Source organism: Oryx dammah, unplaced genomic scaffold (assembly GCF_014754425.2).
Source record: "Oryx dammah isolate SB20612 unplaced genomic scaffold, SCBI_Odam_1.1 HiC_scaffold_2, whole genome shotgun sequence".
Taxonomy (NCBI): domain Eukaryota; kingdom Metazoa; phylum Chordata; class Mammalia; order Artiodactyla; family Bovidae; genus Oryx; species Oryx dammah.
The window spans coordinates 69,324,840-69,351,054 of NW_024070186.1; the positions used below are offsets into that span (position 1 = coordinate 69,324,840).

The 26,215-nt window shown below is 41.6% G+C and overlaps 1 protein-coding gene across 2 annotated transcripts in view; it reads left to right on the top strand.

The window, feature by feature from the left end:
* USP13 (ubiquitin specific peptidase 13) overlaps window positions 1-26,215 on the top strand; it is a 131,874-nt gene that overhangs the window by 19,321 nt on the left and 86,338 nt on the right. Inside the window, exons 1-3 of one of the 2 annotated variants that reach the window (XM_040251437.1) lie at window positions 5,930-6,152; window positions 7,491-7,616; window positions 15,104-15,164. In XM_040251437.1, the coding sequence (XP_040107371.1) occupies window positions 7,518-7,616; window positions 15,104-15,164 (160 nt within the window). In that variant the 5' untranslated portion in view covers window positions 5,930-6,152; window positions 7,491-7,517. Of the gene's footprint in view, window positions 1-5,929; window positions 6,153-7,490; window positions 7,617-15,103; window positions 15,165-26,215 lie in introns of those variants that run through there. The other variant, XM_040251429.1, reaches the window with a different exon arrangement.

Here is a 26,215-nt window from a genome sequence, read left to right on the forward strand (position 1 = left end):
ACGTGGCTAGTGGCCACTGAATTGGACAGCGGGAGTCTAGGCTTTACGGTAGCCTGGGAACCATGTATTCTCTGGGTCCTCTCTCCATAATTTTCTCTGTGGTAGCCAGAATGATCTTTAAAAAAGTAGATGAGATTATGGTGCTTCTCATCTGGGAACCCCGCAGTGCATCTACAGGCCTGTCTTCTCTCTCCCCTGACTCCAGCATCCTGAGTTTCTTTCTGTCCCTTTGACGACATAGCCAAGCTTTTCCGGGAGTTGTGGCCTTTGCACACGCTTTCTCATCTAGAGTGTGTGCTCTTTCTTCGTTTTGTTTGTCTGATCCCTCATTCTGAGATCTTGCCCTTCCAGGAAGCCCTCCCTCCCTGCCACCCCCAGCGTGTTACCCCCACCACGCTGTATCAAGACCCCAACTCTCTTGTTTCCAATCTCAGGCTCCTCTGTCACTTTTATCTCTGTCAGAAATTATCTTTTACGCCTCTCTGTTATTTTCTCTCTCCTTGCTGGGATGCAGATGTTATCAGGACACCAAGCTTGCTTGTCTCTCTCTTTGCTGAATAAACTCTTCCTGTCCCACATCCTCCCACACCCTCTTCTCTTGCACCCCCAGAGAAGACATCACAACCACATGCTCTCGCACAGCTTCTTTTCCAGACTCTGCACAGACCATCCCCTTCTGTGAAGTTGGATGCCATCCAACTGGGGTACAGTGTCCTTGATTAGTTTCATTTTTTTCTCAGTTGTAATCACTTTCATGTCTGCCTCCCTGATCACCTCTCTTACTTGTGGTGTGTTCCCCCATCTCCTTAGCTACTTGTTCTGAGATAATCTCCTAGTTATTTTGAACCACGCTTTTGCTTGGAGTAGCGAGAATAGCCAGCCCCTTAAAGGTGAAGTTGTAAAAGCCTAAGGAAAACTTAGTTTAAGAAAAGGAAACATTGGAATGACTGCCTGTTCTATTGTTTGATTCTAAATACATTCAGTTAAGAAAAGTATTCCTGTTTTTATTATTAAAAAGTGAATCCATGTTCCTGAAGAAAAATTATCTTCAGGAACATCTCCCAATGCTGATATGATATCTTGTGTCATGGAGTGTGCATGTGTTTATATATTGCATAGCACATCATACACACTCTTTTGTTGTTTGCTTCCTTCACTCAAAAACACCATGTACAGCTTTTCCTATTAGTAAATACTCATCTCAAGTCAGTTTTATTTTTATTTCATTTTAAAACCACATTTATTTTATTTTTGGCCATGTCAGGGTCTTGTTGCGGCGCTCAGGCTCTCTAGTTGTGGCACATGGGTTTAGGTGCCCCGCGGCATGTGGGCTTGAACCCACATTCCCTTCATTGGAAGGCGTTTTCTCAACCACTGGACCACCAGGGTATTCCCCCCAAGAAAATTTTAAATGGCTGAAGAGCATTACACTTCATGGATGCACCATAAATCACTAAGCAAATCTTTTCTTGAGCATGCGGGTTATTTCTTTTCTCTGTTAATAGTTAATTTGGTTTAGCTCTCTTTTTATTTTCAAATAACACTCTAGAAAGTACCGCGTTCTTGTTCTTTTTGTCTCCCTTGCGCGTGAGTGTGAGTCACAGCCCTCCCCGGTGCTGGTATGTAATTTGTCCTGGACCTGGATGAGCTGTGACTCCGTCTACCTACATCATGTTTCTCTTTGGGGCAATGACCGCTTGTTTTCCACACTGTTCTGATGTTATACAAACAAGGGTTACGTGGGACTCTTGTTTCCAGAGTATGTGGCCCACACAGGCTCCCTCTCCCTTCCTGACTTCCAGCAGAGGCTGGTCTCCAAGTACACACCGTTATAAACAAAGTTCTCTGAACACCTAGTGATTGACAATGTGGTGTATTTTTATTTAAAAGGATTGTTCACTTGCTCCTCTGAAACATCTTGTAACCTTGACCTTTATATTCCCCCAGTGTTTTAATATTCTTTTAAATGGCAGGCGGTATAAAACAAGGTGACTTTGATGTTACTTCTGAATAGTAGGCTGGGTCATCTAATGTAAAGTCATAAGTGAATGGCTCTGTATCTTTTGTATCTGTATTGAAATGTATTGAAGATGGGGCACAGACATCGCCTGGGTTTCTAATGTGGCTTCTTTCTCTTAGGGTTTGATTGTGGGGTGGGAAAAGTTGTCAGAGGGAATTCTTAGGGAGCCTTGGAGAAGCCCTGAGTTTTGACTTCCCTGCAATTTCGGGTTTCTAAATCAAGTCTAGCCTCTTGGCCCAGTTTCTGTTCAGTGCATCATGTAAATGGTAATTAGAATCTGCTTTAGTTAAGAAAATGCAGAGAAGCACACACTGGCCATTTTGGGCTGGCTGGCCTCTGGAATGGATGGGGGTGTGCAGATGGCACTGCTACCTTGAAGAACCCTGCAAGGCCAGCTTGGTTATGGAAGGTGGGGGAGCTGGGACACAGCAGGCCTGGTGTCCATGCTGCAAAGAGGGTGACTTTAGCCACACAAACCTGAAAAGTGAGTATTCATGCTGGTGCCTCGGGCCGTTCTTCTGTGCCAAGCCATCGGTTTTCTTTTGATGATTCTCATTCTTTATGGACAAAGGAGCCTTGCAGGCTACAGTCCATAGGGTCAAAAGAGTTAGACACTACTGAGCCACTGAGCATGCACTCATATTATTTAGTTATGCTGAAAGACTTGAAGTGGAGCCTGAGCTGAGATGTATTTCAAATCCAGGTCAGAAGGGCACCGAGGGCTGATTTGAGAGAGAGAGACTAAGCTATGTAACTGAATGACAAATAACCACACAAAACTTCCCATTCCCTCCGGAAATGTTTGTTCAGTCTTGCTCTGTACTGCTCAGGTACTGTCATTGCAATTCAGTGATAAGTGTCATCCAATTTTCCTTCCCTCAAGGAGCAAATGCATGAGTGATTGAGCTTCTGAATGTGGTGGCCCCAAGTGAAGGAAGTGAGGGTTCTCCCTGCTACAGATTTCAGTGAAGAAGATGCTAACAATTGTGAAAAGAAAGTGGATTTGGAATTAAGGACCGTTGGCATGGGGTCGAGCAGAGGAATGTGAGAATCAGTCATGGGCAGTGGCTGGCAGGGTGGACTGCTGGATGGGTGTGGGACTTGTGGGATCTTAGTGTCCCGACCAGGGATTTTGAACCTGGGCCCTCGACAGTGAAAGTGCGGAGTCCTAACCACTGGACTGCCAGGGAATTCCCTGGTTTTGACGTGAGGTGCTCTGCAGGCCTGAGGCCTTGCCTGGTGTCCCTGGAGGTCCTTGAAGAGATGCTTTCCTGACAGTGAGAGACTCAGCACTGGGCAGTTCATCTCACTCTAGACCAATGCTACTTGAAGTGTGGTCAGCTGACTGGTGCCATGAGATAAGCACGAACATTGAGAGGAAGCATTTGGAAATTTCTATAGCAGCTTGCCATTGTGGCCACTTCCAAGTGCACCAGCAGTGGATTAGTTTGTTTGAACAGGATATAGACCCACTTGAGTTTTGTGGTGCTGAAAGACTTCGGTTCACACCTGGCTGAAGGTGAGAACTAGCCATGCGCAGCAGGACCACTGGAACCTCTTACCTTTCCTTAATGAATAGAAGCGCAACAAAACAAAACAGCCTGGCCCTTCACGACAGTAGTATGAGAAACACCTCTCTACACCAAGCACAAAGGTAATGGGGGGTAAGGCTGAGACCCCCAAGTCAAGAACTTAAATATAAAACCTTTGAGCTGTTCCAGTTTCATTTCAGGTTTTTGTCAGCCTACAACCTCCCTTCCCCTCTTCCTTTTTCTTCCTTGTCATGAGCATGTGTTCCATGAATATTATTTTCCTAGGTACATTACATGCAATTCTACACGTTTTCTGTACACATTACACATGATTCATATATTTGTCATTTTAAATAATGTTACAGTATCTGTTGTGTTTATATGTCTCAGGTTCTTAGTTCCTCTGTTTGGGGGCTGTTTTCCTATCCTAAATAGTTCATCTATGAATATTTTTGTACAAATTAGTTATTTTTCCTCTCGGGTTCCTGAAGTCACAGCAAAGGAGAAATAATGAGCTAATTTGACTCTTAAGAGTGTTCAAACCCTCACCCTCTTCCTCTCATTGACCATCCTCCCCGTCACTAAGATAACTGCCCCCCAAAGGACTATATACCACTTGTCTTCATGTGGCCAGTAGTGCAGCCAAGTAATCATGCGGGACCTTCTTGTATAAACAGACAATAAGGAGACAAGAGAGAAGAAAGTGTAGATCACTAGATGGGTTAAACTAAGGTGTTTGTTCTATATGAGTAGCTTTTAAAGGGTTTTCTGTTAGTGTGTCTTAACTTTTAGAACTACTGGCAGATTCCTGGGGCAGTGCTTCCAGCTCAGAGCCTCTAGTGAGGGCCATAGGCTGTTTCAGAGGCCAGCATATATGTGGAATGGAAGATGTCCTTGGGTATTTAGGATAGAATCCTTCCCTACGTGGGGTTGTCTATGAGTGCCAAAGCATTTTTCTCTTTAATTATGGACTTTGTGACAGTATCAAGTGACTCCAGAGATTTAATATTGGATGTTTGGTATATTAAATTGTTATCAAATTCCTTAATAAGTAAAAAATTCTTGGCAATGAAGTTAGTAAAGGCTTTATGATTATATTGGAGATTACATAATCTTGCATTATATAGCTATTCTATATTTTTCTTAAGAAAAATGCTGTACTTGAACGTTTTTCTTCTCCTGCTTGCTAATTTCTTGGTTCTCCCACTAGCTGCCTACTACATTTTATGATAAATTAATATTTGTTATCCCCAGCCTGTGTGGCTGTTAGACTGACCTTTTTCTTCCTTCTGCTTTTCCCCCAAGTAGAAAATAATTGTGATAATAGGAGATACATGCAGCACATAGAACTTTCAACTCGTAATAAATAATTATCAATTTTTACATAATGACTTATAGCACAGTGGGTGTTTCTTCCCCTTTGAACTACACGAAGCCCTGTGAGGTGGGAATTATTGCTAGAGATGTGTTTATTGAGGAAAATACTGACTCTCGGAGACTATCTGACAAACTCTGTTGAGGTCATAGAGCTATTTAGTGGCAGTTCAGGACCTCTGGTTTCAAATCTAATATTTCCCCAATTATGTCTTCTGGTTTGAAAACTTTCTGATTGAACTATATTTTATTGGAAGAGAATGGAAGTGTTCTTTTTTTTTTTAAATCACACTATGGAATGCTCAATTTAATTGGCTTAATGAATAACTTGCCATTATAATGGTGCAATATGTTTTCTTAAGGATTATGACTATGCAAAAGAATCTGTTTAAATAAGTAAACAGTTATTTGAAAAAATCTTTTGAAAATATTTACCTAATCTATTATCAGGTGAATGCAATGTGTTGCCTCTAGTTGGAGAACTTTTCTATTCTATTCCAGTGATGTCATTTAAAGGGAAAAAGTTAACCAGAAGCACAAGCTATATAATTCTGAGATTTTTGGATGGTACTTTATAGTCAAGTTTTAAAAATTTCACGTGTAAGTATTTGTTGCCAGGCTATAAAATTGAAATTGATTTTTGTCCATTGACCTGTATCCCATGACCTTGTGAAATTAAATTCACTTATTAGTTTTATTAGTTATTTAGTAGATTGTAGATTCCTTAGGATTTTCCATGCAGACAATAATGTCATCAATAAATTTAGGCCATTTTACTTCTTTCTTTGTGACTTTCTTTTTCTTGTCTTACACATTATAAATGCTACAATAATGGGCACACGTTTGAACTAATGTTGTAATGTTCTTTTTGTGACAAGGCTTCTTTATGTTTGGTTTATAAACCATAGATACAGTGTTGGAAAATTTTATTTGAAATTTAAAAAAATAAACAATCTTGGAACTTTAAAAATTATTTTTCATATATTTGTAAGGATATCAATGTCTGTTTTGATATTGTAATTTGTGTTCTACTAAAATTCATTGCAAGGAATGTTGATCAATGTTTGTTGGCAATTCTAACAGATGTTTCAACTTTTTGTTTTTTAAAGAATTATTTGGATGGTGGAACTCATAGGATAGTAATAAAAATCTATTTTTATTGAGGAAAGGATGACTAACTTTATAGAAGTTTACAGAGAAGCACATTAAGCAAAGGGAGAGAAAAGGTAGGATAAAAAATCAAGTATCTCAAATGTGAACAATATCCTTGCCTGTTCATTATAGCTGTATCTCCATAATTAAATAATATTTGAAGTATGGCAGAGAGTGATAAAACAGAAATAGATTCAGATTTAACTCTGACACTTCCAAATTGTGTGAACTTGGGCAAGTCACTTATGTTTAGTTTTTCTTAAACTATAAATAGAAATAATACTAAGCAGTTTGCAGTATTGTTGGGATTAGAAATAATATGTGCAAATTACTTGACACATATCAGGTATTCAATAAAAATGTGAGGACTCCATTCTTTATTATTTACTTATTATGTTATTTATTTATTGAATTGTTATAATTTATTAATGGGCACCATCAAATATCATGCATCATTGAAGGAAGGGGACAATATCTTTGAAGCATGCTGTCCTGCTAAAAGGATATAAAACTTCATGTTCCTGTAGACTTGCACTGACCAGTGAGGGAGAATGATGAACTATTGAATTGATGGTCTTTGTAAAGAGAACAGACTTGTAGTTGCTAAGTGTGGGGGCTGGGGGGGAGGGAAGGATTGGGAGTTTGGGATTAGCAGATGCAAACTATTGTATATAGGATGAATAGACAAAAGGTCCAGGGATGGCACAGGGAACTATAATGAAGATTTTGTGATAAATTGTAATGGAAAAGAATAAGACAAAATATGTATAACTGAATCAGTGTGCTGTACAGCAGAAATTAACACAACATTGTAAATCAATTATACTTCAACAAAGGTGGCGCTAGTGGTAAAGAAGCTGACTGCCAATGCAGGAGATAAAACAGACATGGGTTCTATCCCTGGGGTTGGGAAGGTTGCCTAGAGGAGGAGACGTGGCAACCCACTCTAATATTCTTGTTTGGAAAATCCCAGGGACAGAGGAGCCTGGCGGGCAACAGTCCATAGGATTGCAAAGAGTCGGACACAACTGAGCGACTAAGCACATACTTCAGTAAAATTTAAAAAAGCATTATTATATGGAATGATGGTCATGGGATCACCTGCCAGCTTTCTTCTATCCCTGATCACCCCTTACCCCAGTTTGGAGAGTCAAGCAGGCATGTTTACTCCCCAGAGCCCCTAGGGTTTTACCTGACTGTGAGACTGCTCTGCTGTCAGAGAGCACCGGGGACCCAGGGTTGAGGCAGGAGCTGTGTAAGTGGCTGTGAGCCCTTGAGGTCACTGCAGGTGACTATGATGACTGGACTTTTGCCAGACTTTGTCTTCATTGTCTGTCATTGTTTGCCTTCCTTCCCCTTCTCTGTTCCTGTGTCTAGACTACTTGACTAACGTTGTAACCTGTCTCTTCTAGAATTCTGAAGGCGGACTCTATGTATGCATGAATACATTTTTGGCCTTTGGAAGGGAACACGTGGAAAGACACTTTCGAAAAACTGGACAGAGTGTCTACATGCACCTGAAGAGACACGTGCGTGAGGTGAGATATGCATTTTGGGAGAACTGGCCTTGACGTCTTCCCTGTAACATTGTCTTAGTGGGGTTCATCACAAGGAGGTTTTACTGTGCCCATATGGCTTCTCACTCTCTGGGATGATGGGAAACAGAAGTACCACTGTTGGCAGACCTTCATAGACTTCCCAAACCTTAGCTTAACCAGTTTTATATTTTCCTTCTTGTAATGTTCTGTTCAGAGTTGTTAAAGACATGAGGTGGCTGATAGAAGAAAAAAAAAAAAGTCAAAAAAGTACATCAAAGTACAGAAAATAATGCCAGAAACACTCGTGGGTACAAAAATCAGAACTAAAAGAAATTTGGATATTTTTGCTTCAATTTTTTTTTCTTAGTGAGGGAAAGAGCTTTTTTTATTTTTTTCCTACAAGTGCAATTCTCTTCCAGTTCCCTCCCTCCACAGAAGTAAACACTGTTGTGAACTTGCTGTTTCTCATTCCCATGAATGTCATTATATTTTATGTAAGTATGGCCATTCATGAACAATGTGCAGCATGACTTTATATGTTTTAAAGATGTCGATAAATAGTATCATACTGTTACCTCTAATTCTGCCTAGAGTTTTTCCCTTCAGTGAGATCTCATGCATCTGGGTATACTTCATTCATTTCAGTAGCTGTTTGGGGTTCCATTTTATGAGTACCTTCTCAGTTACTACTCTGTTCTCCCATTTGAAGACATTTAGATTGTTTCCATTTTGTTTGTTTGTTTGTTTCTACAGACATTGTGCAAATGAGCAGCCTTACACATTTCTCCTGGGGAAACATGTGCAAGATCCTTTCAGAAATAGGTTTACAAGTGGCAGTGTTGGCTCATGCGTGTTCTCATCTTCATTTTTACTGGACATTGCTAAATCCATCCATAGTGGTTGCACCGATGTACATTCCAGTTTGCTCTGATTATGCGTGTCTGTTTCCCCACACCCTCACTGGTGCTTGGTCAGAATTTTGATGTTTGCTAATGGAATGGTTATAAAGTGGCATTTAAATATTTAGCATTTCCTCCTGTGAGGGTAGAAATGTCTTTTCATTCCTTTTGTTGGCCATTCTCCTTTTCTTCTCCATGACTTGCCTATTTATATTTTCAGCCTATTTCTCTATGGATTTATCTTTTTCTTAAAAGTTTGATTAGTTCTTTTTACATCCTGGATACCAAAATTTTGTCTGTTATAGACACACTTTTCTTATGTTCTGTGGCTTATATTTTTACTTTATTTATGAATTATTTTGTAGAGCAGAAAGTTTTATTTTTTAATTAGTTTTTGTGTTTTTTTGGCTGCATAACTCAGCATGTGGGGTCTTAGTTCCCTGACCAGAGATCAAACCCTTGCCCGCTTTCATTGGAAGCACAGAGTCTTAACCACTGGACAGCCAGGTGAACTGGTTTTGAATTTTGATGTAGTTAGGTTTATTAAACTTTTCTCTTATGAGTTGTGCTTTTTCTATCTTGCTTAAGAAATTGTTTCCCAACTCAAGGTCATAAAGATATTTCTTCTAATATTTTTATTTTATTTATTTATTTATTTATTTATTTTTTCTTCTAATATTTTTAAAAAGAAGTGTGTGTGTGTGTGTGTGTGTGAGAGAGAGAGAGAGAGAGGGTGAAAGACACACAGAGAGACAGAGATTGTGAATGTTTTAATGTTCTAACATTTTAGATCTTTAACTCATCTGTAATCTATTTTTATATTTGTGTCAAGTGTGGGAATCTGCTTTTTTCCTTATATTGATGACCAATTGTCCCGCTATTACTGGAGAAGTACAGCCTTTTTCAATGTCCTATAGTGCCATTTTAAAAAATATTTAAACTTGCTACTCACACTTGTGTCAGCTTGGAGACGCTCAGTTCTGTATGTTGCTCTTATTTGGGTCCCTGTGTTGATGCCTCAAGTCTTGATGTCTAGGAGTACGACCACTGTTTCCATGTTCATTTTTTTCCTAGAAATTTCCTGGATTTGAATGTTTATTTTTCCATATGGATTTTGGAATCAGTTCATCTAGTTAAAAAATACTGTTGAGATTTTGATCACGACCACATTGAATTTATAGATTGATCTATAGTATATATCATTGTCTAAGCTCCATGAGGGCAGGGAGTCTGGTCTGTTTTGTTCACCTCTGAGTCCTCAGCATGTAACAGTGCCCAGCACGTAGTAGGTACTTCATAAATACTGACTGAATGACTATTTAACATGGCATACCTCTCTATTGATTCAGGTTTCTTTTATGTCCTTCAGTAATGTTTTATAATTTTCAACAAAGAAACTTTTATTTTATTAGACTGTTTAAAAAAAATGTTTGTTTGTTTATTTTTGGCTCTACTGGTCTCCATTGCTGCGAGGGCTTCTCTCTAGTTTCGGAGAGTGGGGGCTACTCTCGAGTTTTGGTGTGTGTGCTTCAGTAGTTGCTGCCTGTGGACTCAGCAGTTGTAGCTCCCGAGTTCTAGAGTACAGGCTTAGTAGTTATGGCTCTTAATTGCCACCTGCCACGGACTTAATTGCCCTGAGGCCTGTGGGATTTTCCTGGATCAAGGGTCTAACTGGTGTCCCCTGCATTGCAAGGCAGATTCTTGAATTACTGGACTGCCAGGGAAGCCCTTATTAGATTTTTTTTTAAGGTATCTATCCTATAATTTCTGTGGGCTTCCCTGGGGCCTCATTGGTAAAGAGGCCGCCTGCCAGTGCAGCAGATGTGGGTTTGATCCCTGGGTCAGAAAGATCCCCTGGAGAAGGAAATGGCAACCCTCTCTAGTATCCTGCCTGGGAAATCCCATGAACAGAGAAGCCTTGTGGGCTATAATCCATGAGGTTGCAAAGAGTCAGACATGGCCTAGTGACTAAACAACAACAACATAATTTTTGTAACTATTATTACTGTTGTCTTTTACCTTTTAATGTATTTAAACTGGTTATCCATGTTGTTTAGAGATGTTATTAATTTTCAAACATTAATCTTATGTTTGGCAATACTGTTCAATCTTCACCTTATTCCTAATGGTTTATAAATTATCTTTGATCTTCCATAGTCAATGCTGATTTGAAGTTCATCTCATCTCTCACCCTAGCCTACCTAGTATGTTCTCTGTTTAAGTTTCGGACAAAGGAGAGATCCCCCAGTTGGACAGTGGGGAGAAGAGGAAGAAAAAAGACAAGGAGGTCAGACAGGTCGTAAACGGAATGGTTAGCTTTAAAGTATTCTAACATTGGCCTGATCCTATACAATTTCCATTCACTGCTCCTGTTAGGCGGGGCATAGCAATTCTGATGAAGTTCGTGTTGTATCATCTTTCTTAACATAAAGTAGTGAAGTTTTAGGAGACTGGGGAAAAAAAAAAAAAAAAAGAAGCTGCGGCCTAGAGACTTGAAGTAACTTGCTCCAGGTCACAAAGCTAGTGGCAGAATTATAGAATGCAATTACTTCTGCCTCTGAAATTTTAAAGTTTAATGTTTCACTCTCTGACCACAGTTCTCTCTCATTTTAGCTCTTTCACTCATTTATTCCTGTTTTAATCTGTTTAGCCTGTGTCTCAGCATCTGTGACTTTAAACATTCTCTTATCACCACTACCCTCAACTGACCCTCATCCTGGTGTCTTGCCTCCTGACGGTCCTCCAGAACCCCGCCTCCCCCACTGCACCCCGAGTCTGTCCATCGGTGTCATCCTCTGCTTCCATGGATGTACTGCCCACGTGCACTGCCTTGTGGTTGGGGACCGTGTCAGATTCCTGGCCTTTCCCCTTCTGCTGGGCCCTCTCACTGCCCAGAACATCTAGCCTGTTCCTTCCGATGCTTCCTGCAAGACTTTACCCGTGCCTCTCTCTTCATTCTCCAAAAATGAGCCCTACCAGGCTCCTCCATCCATGGGATTTTCCAGGCAAGAGTACTGGAGTGGGGTGCTATTGCATTCTCCGTTCTTTGTTCCTACATCCTAGGAAATACTGGCATTTGCTCGTCCTCATCAGGCCATCCACAGCCTTGTTTAGCCACTATGTCTGAGCTGATGACTTCTTAGTCAGTGTCCCTCCAGAGCTGAGGGTCTGACCATCTGACTTTGACCTGGCCTCCTCTACTCAAATGCCTCATAGGTACATCAAGCTCGTTGTGCTCAGACTGAATGAATTATCTGCTTTCTCACCATGTTCTTTGTCTTGAATTCTAGAGGCTTAGATATCCTTTGATTCTGCTCTCATTCCATGGCAGGCTGGTTATCAAGTCCAATTATTCGGGCATTCCAAACAACCCCAAATTCCTTCCTGTCCTCTTCATCCCTGCTGTTCTTGTTTGAGTACTTGTTATGCCTTAAAAGGGCTAATGCTGTAGCTTCCTGACTTGCCTTCGTTCCTTCCAATGTGCTGTCTTCAGTGCCCCTGCCCAGTCTGCATGCTGCTCTCAGAGTGATCTTTTCACCCAGTGTGCATCTGTGGCACACTGAAGCTTAAATCTTGAATGTCTTTCTCTTTGTTGCAGGATGAAGTCCAAACTCTTCTGTGTTTGATTACAAGGCATTTCATGATCTGATCCCTGTGACTTTTCCAACCTTCCCTCATACTGCATCAGCTCCATTGCCCTAGATATAGCAAACCCCTTCTCTTTCATGGTTTCAGGCCCATGGTTTCAGGCCTTTGTGCATGCTGTTTTGTTTTGGGGGATGCCCTCCTTTCATCCCTATTCCTTTTATATCTGTTGTACTCCCCATTGGAGAAGGCAATGGCACCCCACTCCAGTACTCTTGCCTGGAAAATCCCATGGACGGAGGAGCCTGGTGGGCTGCAGTCCATGGGGTCACTAAGAGTCGGACACGACTGAATGACTTCCCTTTCACTTTTCACTTTCATGCACTGGAGAAGGAAATGACAACCCACTCTGGTGTTCTTGCCTGGAGAACCCCAGGGACGGGGGAGACTGGTGGGCTGCTGTCTCTGGGGTCACACAGAGTCGGACATGACTGAAGTGACTTAGCAGCAGCAGCAGTACTCCCTATGGTCAGCATATCCATATATCTATCCATCATCCCCCCACTCATCCATATTTCATCCATCCATCCAACCAACCATTCAACTAGCATAATTGCTCTATAGCTGCTATCCACCAGGCCCACTGCTCTTCTTACCTCACCAGCCCTGCCCACCCCTTCCATCCCCAGAAGAACCATCATTTCTTCCTTATGATGTCATCCTTACCTCTCTTAACCCTGGAATCTGTTGTGCTGTTTGTTTGCATTCTTGCTCCCCTCTGATGCTGGTGAGCTCCTCAAGGGATGGAGCGTGTTTTCACTCACTTTGCAGCCTGAACTCCAGTACAGAGCTTGACAATCACGTCTGTGGCTGAGGAATTCCAGTTTCTTAAGCCCTGTAGATATCTAGTGGTGACTGATGCAGGCACAGAGGTGATGGTCTTTGGAAGGAAGGTCTTTTTTTTTTTTCTGAATGGAATCAGACCTAATCTGAGTCTGAGGTGTGACTCTCACATTTGGGGAGAGCCTCATAGTCCAGCAGGTCTCCCTGAAACTCCTCTCCTCCTTTCTCCCCACACTTTCATGCAGGAGTGGAGGGGACAGTGAGATTGGAACAAGCAAAAGGATGCTGTAAACTTCTGTAGAGAGATTACAAGTGACCTCCAGGACTGTTCAGTGTGGGTGGTTAAATATACCTTTGGTGCAGGTTTTATCTCGTCCTTTTTTGAGGCAGGTTGGTGGAGGGAAGGGGAGCAGAGACTCTGAGACCTTGGAGGAGATAGATTCTAAGAGCCATAACATGAATGTAGCATTAGTATTTGGACAGACAAGTTTTTGAGCTAAAGTGAAGTGAAAGTCACTCAGTCATGTCCGACTCTTTTTGACCCCATACACTATATAGTCCATGGAATTCTCCAGGCCGGACTATTAGAGTGGCTAGCCTTTCACTTCTCCAGGGGATCTTCCCAATCCAGGGATCAAACCCAGCTCTCCCGCATTGCAGGTGGATTCTTTACCAGCTAAGCCACCAGGAAAGCCCGAGAATACTGGAGTGGGTAGCCTATCCCTTCTCCAGTGGATCTTCCCGACCCAGGAATTGAACCTGGGTCTCCTGCATTGCAGGCGGATCTTTACCAGCTGAGCTATCAGGGAAGCCTGGTAGTTGCTATTTTTTTTTTCCTGAATGGAATCAGACCTAATCTGAGTCTGAGGTGTGACTGTCACATTCGGGGAGAGCCTCACAGTCCAGCAGGTCTCCCTGCAGCTCCTCTCCTCCTTTCTCCCCACACTCTTTTGAGCTAAAGAGTTCAATAATTTTACTTTCCTGTGGGAACTATAAACTTATAGTAGAAGCTATAAAAATTTATTGGGAGAATCACAAAGACGAGTCCACTTTCAATGCCAAATAATGAAATGTGGGAAAGAAGAGTTAAGACTGATAGGCTGCTGCCGCTGCTCAGTCGCATCCAACTCTGTGAGACCCAGGGGACTGTGGCCTGCCAGGCTCCTCTGTCTGTGGAATTCTCCAGGCAAGAATACTGGAGTGGGTTGCCATTTCCTTCTCCAGGAGATCTTCCAACCCGTGGATTGAACTTGTGTCTCCTGCATTGGCAGATGGAGTCTTTACCACTGAGCCACCTGGGAAGCCTCTAATAGTGATAGGAGGGTGAACTAAAGAAGCAGCAGGGCCTTGGTACTGCCTTAACGTGTGGCTGCTTGAAAGGATGCTGGGGTTTGACTTACACAACTGCTATGTGTTTGAAATGTGCTCTTTTCTAGTAACGAGAAGAACATGCATGTGGAAATATAGTTTTGGTCATTTGAGGCAAACATTTTAATAGCCTCTTTGAGAGCAGAACATTTTGTGCGAGTATCAAAAGGGTAATGAATGACTTCTTTTGCAAAACCACTTGATAGCAGTTTCACTACTGTAGGGGACTTCTACAGAGGTAGAAAATACACGGAGCTTAGGGTGGTAAGCAGTCACCAGTGGGAGCTCCAAAAATGTTTAGGGAGGTTAGATTGGGGCTTATTATGACCAAAATATCAGTAGCTCTTTATTGATATTTATGAATTCTTTCCAACAGCAGTTGTTGTGCACACTGAGGACCAAGCACAGGGCTTAGTGGATAGCAGGGGAACAATAGCCTCCCTCCTGGAGTCACCATCCCCCCAGGGCTCCTCTGGCCTTGGGCACGGACTCCAGCCTTTTGGAAACACTTGCCCACTTGAAGTGTCCACTTCACCCTGACCCCTGGCTTCCCTTCCCAGAGGTACTTTCTTGATGATTTGGTGAAAGCATAATCAGGTGGACCATTACCTTTGCCTTCCCCCTCCCTTCAGGGACATGGGTCAAGTTCTTGTTTATCCTGGGATCTCTAGTCCAGATTGAATATTTCCTCTTGGCCTTTTTATGAAAACTAAGAACCTCTGAGATGCTACCCCCATTCCCAATCATCTGTCCCAGAGGCTGCATTTTAACAATCTCTCATTTTCTTTTCAGAAGGTAAGAGGCGCATCTGGTGGCGCTCTACCCAAAAGGAGGAATTCCAAGATTTTTTTAGGTAATGTAAATAGTTGTCAACAGTTTTCTGTGTGTGTGTGTGTGTGGGTGGGTGACTGCACATGTTTGATTGGGAGCAACTGGCTGTTTACTGCTCTACAGTTTAAAGATGAGAGGAACCAATTTCACTCGAGATGGTCTGTCTCCACTTGGTGTTTACCTGTGGTGAAGGATGCTTCCAACACACTTGCAGGGTTAGGGTTTTGAAGCAATTAGGCGGATAGTGCCTGCAGAGCAATCGTGCTTCTGCTTCTGGTCTCCTTTTTCACTGCCTTTAAAGAAGAGACAGTTTTTTTTTCTTTTCTTTTTTTTAATATTAGCCAAACTACAGACTTTATTTGTATTTCACTATTTGTTGCTCTAGTATCCCACGTTGCATTTGGTTGTCATGTTTCCTTAATCCTGTCTAATCTGTGATAGTTCTGTAGACTTTTAAAATCTTTAATAATTGTGACACTTTTGAAGAATACTGGCCTCGATTTGGATTGTACCTCAATTTGGATTTATCATGTGGCTTCATGGTAAGCCTGAGGTCATGCATTTTTGGCCAGAATTCCTCAGAGGTGATGGGCCCTCTTCAGGGCCTGCCGTCAGGGAGCGCATGAAGCTGAACTGTCAGTGGGTGATGTTCAGCCTTGATTACTTGTTAAGGTGGCATCTGCTGGCTTTTTCCACTGTGAGGTTAAGGTTTAGTTCATAAATATTTTGAAAGTGATACTTGGAGATGATCCTAGTACTTGTTTCTCCTCAAGTTTTTGTTCACTAATTTTATCATCCATTAGTGGATCTTGCCTGTAACAATGTGGGGTTTATCTAATAGTGATTTTCTGTCTCCTTCATTCAGAAGAGCCAGTTTTGCTCATACAAGTGAGGACTGGCATCTATCTCATGTAATCATGATCATATTTCATATTAAACTTCCTGTATGGTTTTCCCGGAAGAAAAAAATGGTTTGATAATTTTTGACCAGGCAAGTTTGTATCTGGAAATGCCTAGGATTATTGTTTAGAAGGAATTTCAAAATTGTTTGCATGTTGTAATTTTATTTTGGTTAAAAAAATTCTATATGCATACATGTGTATGTGTATCTCTATGTGTGTACATAATGCATGTATATGTGTATATATGTATGTACTTACATATATGTGTGTATATGTATGTATGCATATGTGTGTACATACATACTCATATACATATATAACTGAGAGTCTAGTAGTATCTGGCAAAATGTGCTCCAAATTGTTAGTAGTAACTCCTTCCTGATGGTGAAATTGAGGTGACATTAGTTTTCATCTTTTTGCTTATTTGTGTTTAAATTCTTTTTTCTGTTACCAAAAGACACATCGATTATTTGAAAAGTAAAGTCATTGGATATCTTGGAGCTGAGTTTCCTTCGTGGTTGGGTTCTCTGTTACTCTGCACTGGGTCCACTCTTGCTGTCTTCTCTCCATATTTTCAGCCCATGGTTTTCTTTATGAGGCTTATCTGCAGTTGGTGTTTCCACACTGGCCAATCTTTCCCACTGCTCGGCATGGCTTTGAATCACAACCCAGGTTAACCAACTAGACTTGGAGAAGCTTAGAATAAGTTGAAATGATTGCTGAAAGCTGAAATGATTGAATGCATTTTGACGTTTTGGTTATAAGCCTTCGGCTCCCTTGCACTACTAGTGATAATGAACTTCTTCTGAATTAAATGACATCAGCATGGCATTCTTAAACATCCTGATCTGCTGTTGTGGTGTTTCATTATTTTCTTTGGTTGAATAAAGGAGTTAGCTGACCTCTTGTCCTTTAACCTTTGTGTTTTTTACTCAAAAGACTTTGCGGTTTGATTTTTCTAATTATCATATTGGTGGTAGAGGATATGGGACTTTTTCTATGGGCTGCTCTCTGTGTTCTCTCAACATTTTATGTCTTAGAAAGCCAGAAACTCACAATCCAGCAAAAATGTTCTATTTGGATTGTTCCAGTTTTTAAAAAACTTAAATTTGAATGTCATTGGCACTCTGGGACTTGCTGTAGGCCCCAGTTCTTTCTAGATTTTATACTTAGATGCTTCACTAACTTATATTAGTAAGAATTACGTTTCACAAGCCCTGATTTAAAGCCTCCCACTGGTGCTTCATAGCTCCCAGTAGCAGCCACTATACTCTCGCCACATTGATCATAGCTCTATTTTAAAGGTGGTGTGGCCTGTAAATTAATTTCAGTGAAGGACTGTATTAGACTTGTGCTATGCTATGCTCCTGTCATGTCCGACTCTTTGCAACCCCATGGATTGTAGTCCTCCGAGCTCCTCTGTTCTTGGGATTTCCCAGGCAAGAATACTGGAGTGGGTTGCCATTTCTTTCTCCAAGGGATCTTCCTGACTCAGGGGTCAAACCCATGTCTCCTGAGTCTCTTGCATTGACAGGTGGATTCTTTATCACTGAGCTACCTGGGGCCCTGTATTAGGCTTACCTCTGGTTTATTTAACAGGAATTATAAAATATTGGTGAATTTAAATGAAGTAGATGTTAATTTCTTTTATTTCATGTAGAGGATGTTGGGAAACAGCAAATCCAGGCTGATGTGATGCCCTCATATTCATCAGATTCTAGGTTCTTCCCATATTTCTGTTTCACCCTCCATCCTGGTCTGTGATTTCTAACCTCGTGGTCACTTCATGGTCCAAAATAGCTGCTAGAATTCCAGCCATCACATTGCCATTCTGGAAAGCAGGGAAGAAAAAGGGGAAGGGGCAAAAGAATCTAATCTCCCAGTTTATTCATTTTCCTTTTGTCAGTGTTCTCACAGATCCCCATGCCACACTTTAGTTTATACTTCTCTGGTCGGAAATTGGTCACATGCCTATGCTGTGTGCTGCATAGGAGGCTGGAAAGCAAAGTCTGTTAACTGGCTTCACTGAGTAAAGTTTGTTACTAAGGAGGAAGGGGAGAGTAAGGACTTCCCTGGTGGTCCAGTGGCTAAGACTCCATGGTTCCAATGCAGGGGGCTGGGGTTTGATACCTGGTTAGGGAACTAGATCTTACATCTCACGCCTGAGAGTTCACATGCTGCAACTAAAGATCCTGCATGCCACAGCTAAGACCTGGCATAGCCAATAAATAAATAAAGAATGAAAAAAGGAGGAGGAGAGAATGAATACTGGGAGGCAGCATGTAGCCTCTGCCACAATTTCCTTCCCTAAAAAGGGACATTGGGTTGTTTCTTCAAGAAAAGGAAATGAACTCAGAACTCTCTTGCAGCCTCTTTGTTTCTTTGACTAGAAAGTACCTTTTCACTGCTATTGAAATATAGCTATGATGACCCATCACAAAACACATGTGGATGACTAATGCTTTCTCCTGGATAGAGGCTTTTTATCCCCTTTCACTTAATGACTTTATGACTAATTCCTTTCTAGTTGTCTCAATACTGATGTTGAAACCACTGAATCATTTAGTTGTGACCTTCATATTGATTTTAAAAGGGAAACTGAGGCCATTAGCAAGTGCTGTATACTTACCCAAGTCTGCTGACCCCATTCTGCCCCTACATTTAAGTTAACTCTTTCTCCTGATTACCTCGAGAGTCATCTAAATGAAATCCTAGTTAAGGATCATCCCTCAGTTCTCACTTTTGCTGGTAACTCTTTTCAGAACCAACAATGACAGTTATTGGTAATTTTTGAACCAGAGAAATTTTGTGCTTCTCTTAGGAGAGAAATTTAAATTTGCGATTTTAAAAATATTTTTTGAAATACGTAGCACATGGACAAAGCTTAAAATTGAAAAGTTTTAAGAGCCCCCATAACAAAAAGCAAGTTTTTCTCCCTTCCCTATGTCCCAGCCACTTGGTTACCCAGAGACAAATAGTAGTTTCTGTTTGTACATCCTTATGTATGTTGTGTATTCCTCCAGTAATAGTTTAGACCTATGCCATGCTTTTAGATTTTTTTTGTGTAGGTGATGGGGAGCCATTAATACTTTGGTTCCCAAACTGTGTCCTGAGGCACTCCAGGTTGCCACAACAAACTCACAGGTAAATCACAGGATATTTTAACTCTTTAAGGGAACAGAGTGATGCTTGAACATTGCATGAATGAGTAGCTTGATGCAGTCTTTCTATTAGAGTATCCCAAAGAAAGGCAACGCCAGAGAACGCTCAAACTACCACACAGTTGCACTCATCTCACACGCTAGTGAAGTAATGCTCAAAATTCTCCAAGCCAGGCTTCAGCAATACGTGAACCATGAACTTCCAGATGTTCAAGCTGGTTTTAGAAAAGGCAGAGGAACCAGAGATCAAATTGCCAACATCCGCTGGATCATGGAAAAAGCAAGAGAGTTCCAGAAAAACATCTATTTCTGCTTTTATTGACTATGCCAAAGCCTTTGACTGTGTGGATCACAATAAACTGTGGAAAATTCTTCAAGAGATGGGAATACCAGACCACCTGACCTGCCTCTTGAGAAACCTGTATGAAGTTCAGGAAGCAACAGTTAGAACTGGACATGGAACAACAGACTGGTTCCAGATGGGAAAAGGAATACATCAAGGCTGTATATTGTCACCCTGCTTATTTAACTTACATGCAGAGTACATCATGAGAAACGCTGGACTGGAAGAAACACAAGCTGGAATCAAGATTGCCAGGAGAAATATCAATAACCTCAGATATGCAGATGACACCACCCTTATGGCAGAAAGTGAGGAAGAACTGAAGAGCCTCTTGATGAAAGTGAAAGTGGAGAGTGAAAAAGTTCGCTTAAAGCTCAATATTCAGAAAACGAAGATCATGGCATCTGGTCCCATCGCTTCATGGGAAATAGATGGGGGAACTGTGGAGACAGTGGCTGACTTTATTTTTGGGGGCTCTAAAATCACTGCAGATGGTGACTGCAGCCATGAAATTAGAAGACGCTTACTCCTTGGAAGGAAAGTTATGACCAACCTAGACAGCATATGCAAAAGCAGAGATATTACTTTGTTCACAAAGGTCCGTCTAGTCAAGGCTATGGTTTTTCCTGTGGTCATGTATGGAGGTGAGAGTGGGACTATAAAGAAAGCTGAGTGCTGAAGAATTGATGCTTTTGAACTGTGGTGTGGGAGAAGACTCTTGAGAGTCCCTTGGACTGCAAGGAGATCCATCCATTCCATCCTAAAGGAGATCAGCCCTGGGTGTTCATTGGAAGGACTGATGTTGAAGCTGAAACTCCAATACTTTGGCCACCAGCTGACTCATTTGAAAAGACCCTGATGCTGGGAAAGATTGAGGGCAGCAGGAGAAGGGACTGACAGAAGATGAGATGGCTGGATGGCATCACTGCCTCGATGGACATGGATTTGGGTGGACTCTGGGAGTTGGTGATGGACAGGGAGGCCTGGCATGCTGCGATTCATGGGGTTGCAAAGAGTCGGACACGACTGAGCGACTGAACTGAACTGAACTTATACTCCTTTCAGTGACTTCATCTCTTTGTGAAGCGCTCTTGTTTTTAGTGGCTTCTATGGTAAAAAGGCAAGAACCATGTGAAAATAAATGTGGAATGGAAAATAAGGGAGGCAGTGTCCAGTCTGATTCAAAAAGAAGTTCTGCCGTGCCTTCCAGGTGCATACATCCGTTTAGTCAGGGATTAATGGTTATTTAAGAGGGAAATAAAACATTTATTTCTTTCAGTTTATGTGTATTATTTTTTCAAATGCCTGCTAACTTGTTAGAACATAAATATTTGTTATTCTTGCCTGGAGAATCCCAGGGACAAGGGAGCCTGGTGGGCTACCGTCTCTGGGGTTGCAGAGTTGGACATGACTGAAGCTACTTAGCAGCAGCAGCAGCAAATATTTGTTATATATTGAGTTATTAAGTTATCTTTTATAGTTATTAAATAGTTATTAAGTTATACTAAATAAACAGAATATTGAGCATGTCTTTTGGTTTAGGGCCACTGTGCAAAAATTGCTGGGAAGCTATGGGCGCTGTGAACTGAGAAAGTGGGTAGCTCTGCATTCATGTGTTTAAGCTAGAAAGGGGCACTGTTAGGCTGTCTTTGAGAGAGGTAATTTACAACAATGTGAAAGACTGTGGATTTGGGGATTTGGCTGATACAAAACTTACTGTTTTATGGGATGGAAGGAGAGAAGAGGGAGTGGAAGGGAGTCCAGGATTTTCACAGAAATACCCCAGGACTCATGATGAGATTCTCACTTCATCTCAAATATTCTTTACATTAAAGCTACAAATGTGTAGTCATGTAAATAACTGGTAGTAAATTTAATTAAAAAGATCATCTCTTTGGTATGTCATACAATGAAAGTGAAAGAGGAGAGTGAAAAAGTTGGCTTAAAGCTCAACATTCAGAAAACAAAGATCATGGCATCCGGTCCCATCACTTAATGGGAAATAGATGGGGAAACAGTGGAAACCGTGTCAGACTTTGTTTTCTTGGGCTCCAAAATCACTGCAGATGGTGACTGCAGCCATGAAATTGAAAGACGCTTACTCCTTGGAAGAAAAGTTATGACCAACCTAGATAGTATATTCAAAAGCAGAGACATTACTTTGCCAACTAAGGTCTGTCTAGTCAAGGCTATGGTTTTTCCTGTGGTCACGTATGGATGTGAGAGTTGGACTGTGAAGAAGGCTGAGCACCAAAGAATTGATGCTTTTGAACTGTGGTGTTGGAGAAGACTCTTGCGAGTCCCTTGGACTGCAAGGAGATCCAACCAGTCCATTCTGAAGGAGATCAGCCCTGGGATTTCTTTGGAAGGAATGATGCTAAAGCTGAAGCTCCAGTACTTTGGCCACCTGAGGAGAAGAGTTGACTCATTGGAAAAGACTCTGATGCTGGGAGGGATTGGGGGCAGGAGGAGAAGGGGACAACCGAGGATGAGATGGCTGGATGGCATCACAGACTCGATGGACATGAGTCTGAGTGAACTCCGGGAGTTGGTGATGGACAGGGAGGCCTGGCGTGCTGCGATTCATGGGGTCGCAAAGAGTCGGACACGACTGAGTGACTGAACTGAACTGAACTGAACAACAGTGGCTCAGACAATAAAGAATCTGCCTTCAGTGCAGGAGACCTGAATTCAACCCCTGGGTCAGGAAGATGCTCTGGAGAAGGAAATGGCAACCCACTCCAGTATCCTTGCCTGGAGAATCCCATGGACAGAGGAGCCTGGTGGGCTACAGTCCATGGGGTCTCAAAGAGTTGGACACAACTGAGTGACTAACACAAAACAGGGTTAAATGTTCACATTTCTATTGACTCCTCTACCTGCCTCCCCCCACAATTTTCACAAATAGGAATAAATGAGTCAGTTCTTCTGTGTCTGAAGACTGGGATGTCAAAAAGCTACTGCTTACTCCTTGGAAGGAAAGATATGACCAACCTAGATAGCATATTAAAAAGCAGAGATATTACCTTGCCAACAAAGGTTCGTCTAGTCAAGGCTACAGTTTATCCAGTGGTCATGTATGAATGTGAGAGTTGGACTGTGAAGAAAGCTGAGCCCTGAAGAACTGATGCTTTTGAACTGTGGTGTTGGAGAAGAGTCTTGAGAGTCCCTTGAACTGCAAGGAGATCCAACCAGTCCATTCTGAAGGAGATCAGCCCTGGGATTTCTTTGGAAGGAATGATGCTAAAGCTGAAACTCCATTACTTTGGCCACCTGATGTGAAGAGTTGACTCATTGGAAAAGACCCTGATGCTGGGAGGGATTGGAGGCAGGAGGAGGAGGGGACGACCGAGGATAAGATGGTTGGATGGCATCACCGACTCGATGGACATGAGTTTGAGTGAACTCCAGGTGTTGGTGATGGACAGGGAGGCCTGGCGTGCCGTGATTCATGGGGTCGCAAAGAGTTGGACATGACTGAGCAACGGAACTGAACGGACTGAAATCTCGGAGAGCTTACATTCCACCCTTTTTGCCTTTAACTTTGACATTCATACTTGATGAGGAATAGGTGGAAAACAGAGAAGCTGCAGAAAGTTCCTGGAACAGACCTGCTCAGGAAAGTTATCTGCGCCCGTAACTACCAGAAGTTTTAAGGAAACTCCATTTGTTGTTTCTTTCTGAGTAGGTCATAGAGCAGGTCTGGGCTCAAGGAGCTGTCCCCATACCCTCATGGGAGGGTTTGCAGTTGGTCAGATTTCCCAGCACTGATGCAGAAGGCTGCTCACTTCTAGCACACAGATTAACAAATTAATGTTAGTTAATTTGTTACAGTCCTGCTGAGATAACCCTGAGCTGGGCTTCAGAGCCCTGGCTTGATTTAGAGATCCTTTCCTCTGCTGTGCCGCTTCATAGTGACTTCTTGAAATGGCTGTGGTCCCAGCTACTTCCCAGGGATCTGAGTAGATCACTGAGGTAGAGTTCAAGAAGGGGTATTATAAAATAAAATTTGTTTTTTAAGTTAGAGAAAGAGCCCATCCAGGAATTATCAGTTCATTGTCCCAGTAACTGTTTGGAAGAGGCTGGGGGTCCTTTTTCTGCTGTTCCCTAGCCCTTAGTTACCCTGTAGTTTCCTTAACCAGATATTTTGGGCTGGAGAGACTCTAATTAGAAAAATTTAGAGATTGTGGACTTATATTTAGAATCAAAGGGTCATGTATATTCAGGGGAAACTTTAACTTTGCCAGTTAGATTCAGAGTGTACGTTACCTCTGCTGAAAGTGGGTTTCCCTGGTGGCTCAGACAGTAAAGAATCCACCTGCAGTGCAGGAGACCAGGGTTTGACCACTGGGTCAGGAAGATCTCCTGGAGAAGGGAATGGCAAGCCACTCCAGTACAAAGCTCTGCTTTTTTGCATGACAGCAGTCTTGCTTTTTTAACAGACATTAGTTACCAACGTAAAAAGGCCCCAAACTGAAACAGCACTTTGGATGTGCTAGCTTTGCTTGTCTTTAACATGCTGGTGCTGTTAACTTCCTAAAGTTTCCTTTCCAGACGTTTGTGGAGTGTGTGGTGTGTGCTGGGACTAGGGATTTGAAGGTGAATAAGACTCACTTCCTGTGCTTAGAGCTCACCATCTAGAAGCATCTGAAGTTTCTATCTTCTCCACATTTGGATCACGTAGAAGATCCCTTGTGATATCCTGGTCCTTCTGAAACTGACTGCATCATTGCTTTGGAGCTGTCAGCCGGAGGGCAGGGAGGGCGCTTGTGCTTATGTTAGTTGTTAATAGTGTGGAGAAGAGAGGACAGTGATGGTGAGGGTGATGGTGGGAGCGATGGCAGCTATTCTGTGGAGCCCCTCGCCCCTGCCAGATCCCAACCAGGTGCCTTAAAACCTTATCTTCTTTGATTCTCTCAACAATCGTACTGGGTAGCTAATATTGTCTATCGTCTCCTCATGAGGAAGATGAACTTGGAAAGAACTTTCCCAGGCTTATGTAGCTAGTCAACATCAGGGTGGGATTTTTTTTTTTTCGGACTTAGTTTATCATTGTTTTTGGCCAGGTAAGATTTAAATTAGCATTATGAATTGTGTTGTTTTCTCTGGAACAAAAAACATTTAGATTATGTGTTATATGAGCTGAATCTATACATAAAACCCAAAAAATTATACCTTGGTTATTCAAAGTTATTATGCACAATATAATAAAGAAGAATTTAAGAATAAAGTTCATCTCCTTGTTCTTTTCTTTCTTTTGGTCTTGCTGGCTAGTGTTTGAACCTGTGCCCTCGGTAGTAAAAGTGCGGAGTCCTAATTCACTGAACCACCACAGAATTCCCCATTCATTGTTTTCATTTGTTAAGATTTCCTTCCAATTTTTGTCTATGAATATAACTAGTATAAAGTTGTCTTTTCAGTGAAGATGAAATTTATAATTTTAGCATTAACATGGCATAAACATTTCCATGTTTCTACACAGTCTAAAAAAATATCATTTAATATTCTAGTGGGTTAAACACCATTCTCAGTGAACATTTAGGTTCTAATTTTAAAAAATTAGATACTGGGACATTCTTATTTTTATAACATAGGATATCTATCTTTGTTTGAATTATTTTCTTTAAATAAAAGCCTTTAGTTACTTCTTAAACTCTTAGACTCTTCTTTGACATTTTTTTTTAGAAATCAACCTTTTATGGCTGCCTAACAATGTTATTTGTTTATTTTGTCATTTCCAATCCTTATTATTTAGATCCTTTTTGTTAAAATGTGTAGACTGTGTTCCAGCTGTTTATCACTTTCCACTTATAACTGCTCTCCCTTTGAAAATTTAAGAGCAGATCTGTACATAAAAAGGTACCAGGTTGAGGCTTTTGAGGCATACAACAAAGTAGTAACAGAATCTAGATCCCTTGGTTCTTAGCTGGCTGCTTCATCTAGTAAAATAACTTTCTCCTATTTACAGAGCCCATATTTGTGTACCTGTTTGTGTGTGTGTGAGTGGAAGATGGCTTGAGAGCTCTTAGTCGCCATAGTTCCAAATGTCTAAATATACAAACACGATCTGGGTTTCTGCCATCCATGTGAATGCAAGGCTGAAATGTCCATGTAAATATTGTGACAGGACATTTCCTTGAGGCTTTGCCTAACCTTTCCCAGAGACTAGCCAAGCAAAGAGGTGATGACTGGATAGATACCAGGCTGGACTTCCTTACTGAAAATCCTCCACGACCTGAGGGCAACAGGACTGCTTAGATTATAGGGTCCCCCTCTGGCTTAGTATCTCAACAACTCTTAGTGGGGAGGGGGAGGGTAGGAAAGAGAGAGACAGAGGGAGGGAAATTGAGATTTTATTTTAAAATAGGTCACCAGTAAATGGTAAGAATTATTATGTGCCAGGTCTCTTGTTTATAATTTATTTATTCTCCATATAAACTGTGTGAGATAAGTTTTATTATCTCCATTCTACAAATGAGGAAACTAAGGCTTAGGGAGTTTGTGACTTGACCAAAGAAACATTAATTTTGGAGCCAGAGTTGAAGCTGGGCTTATCTACTCTCAAATCCATGTACTTTCTTCTGTTGTGTTGGAGAAATATTCCATCCTATTCTTGTGAAGTCAGGAGCCAAGTACCCAACAAGTCATAATGACCAACGTCTTCCTT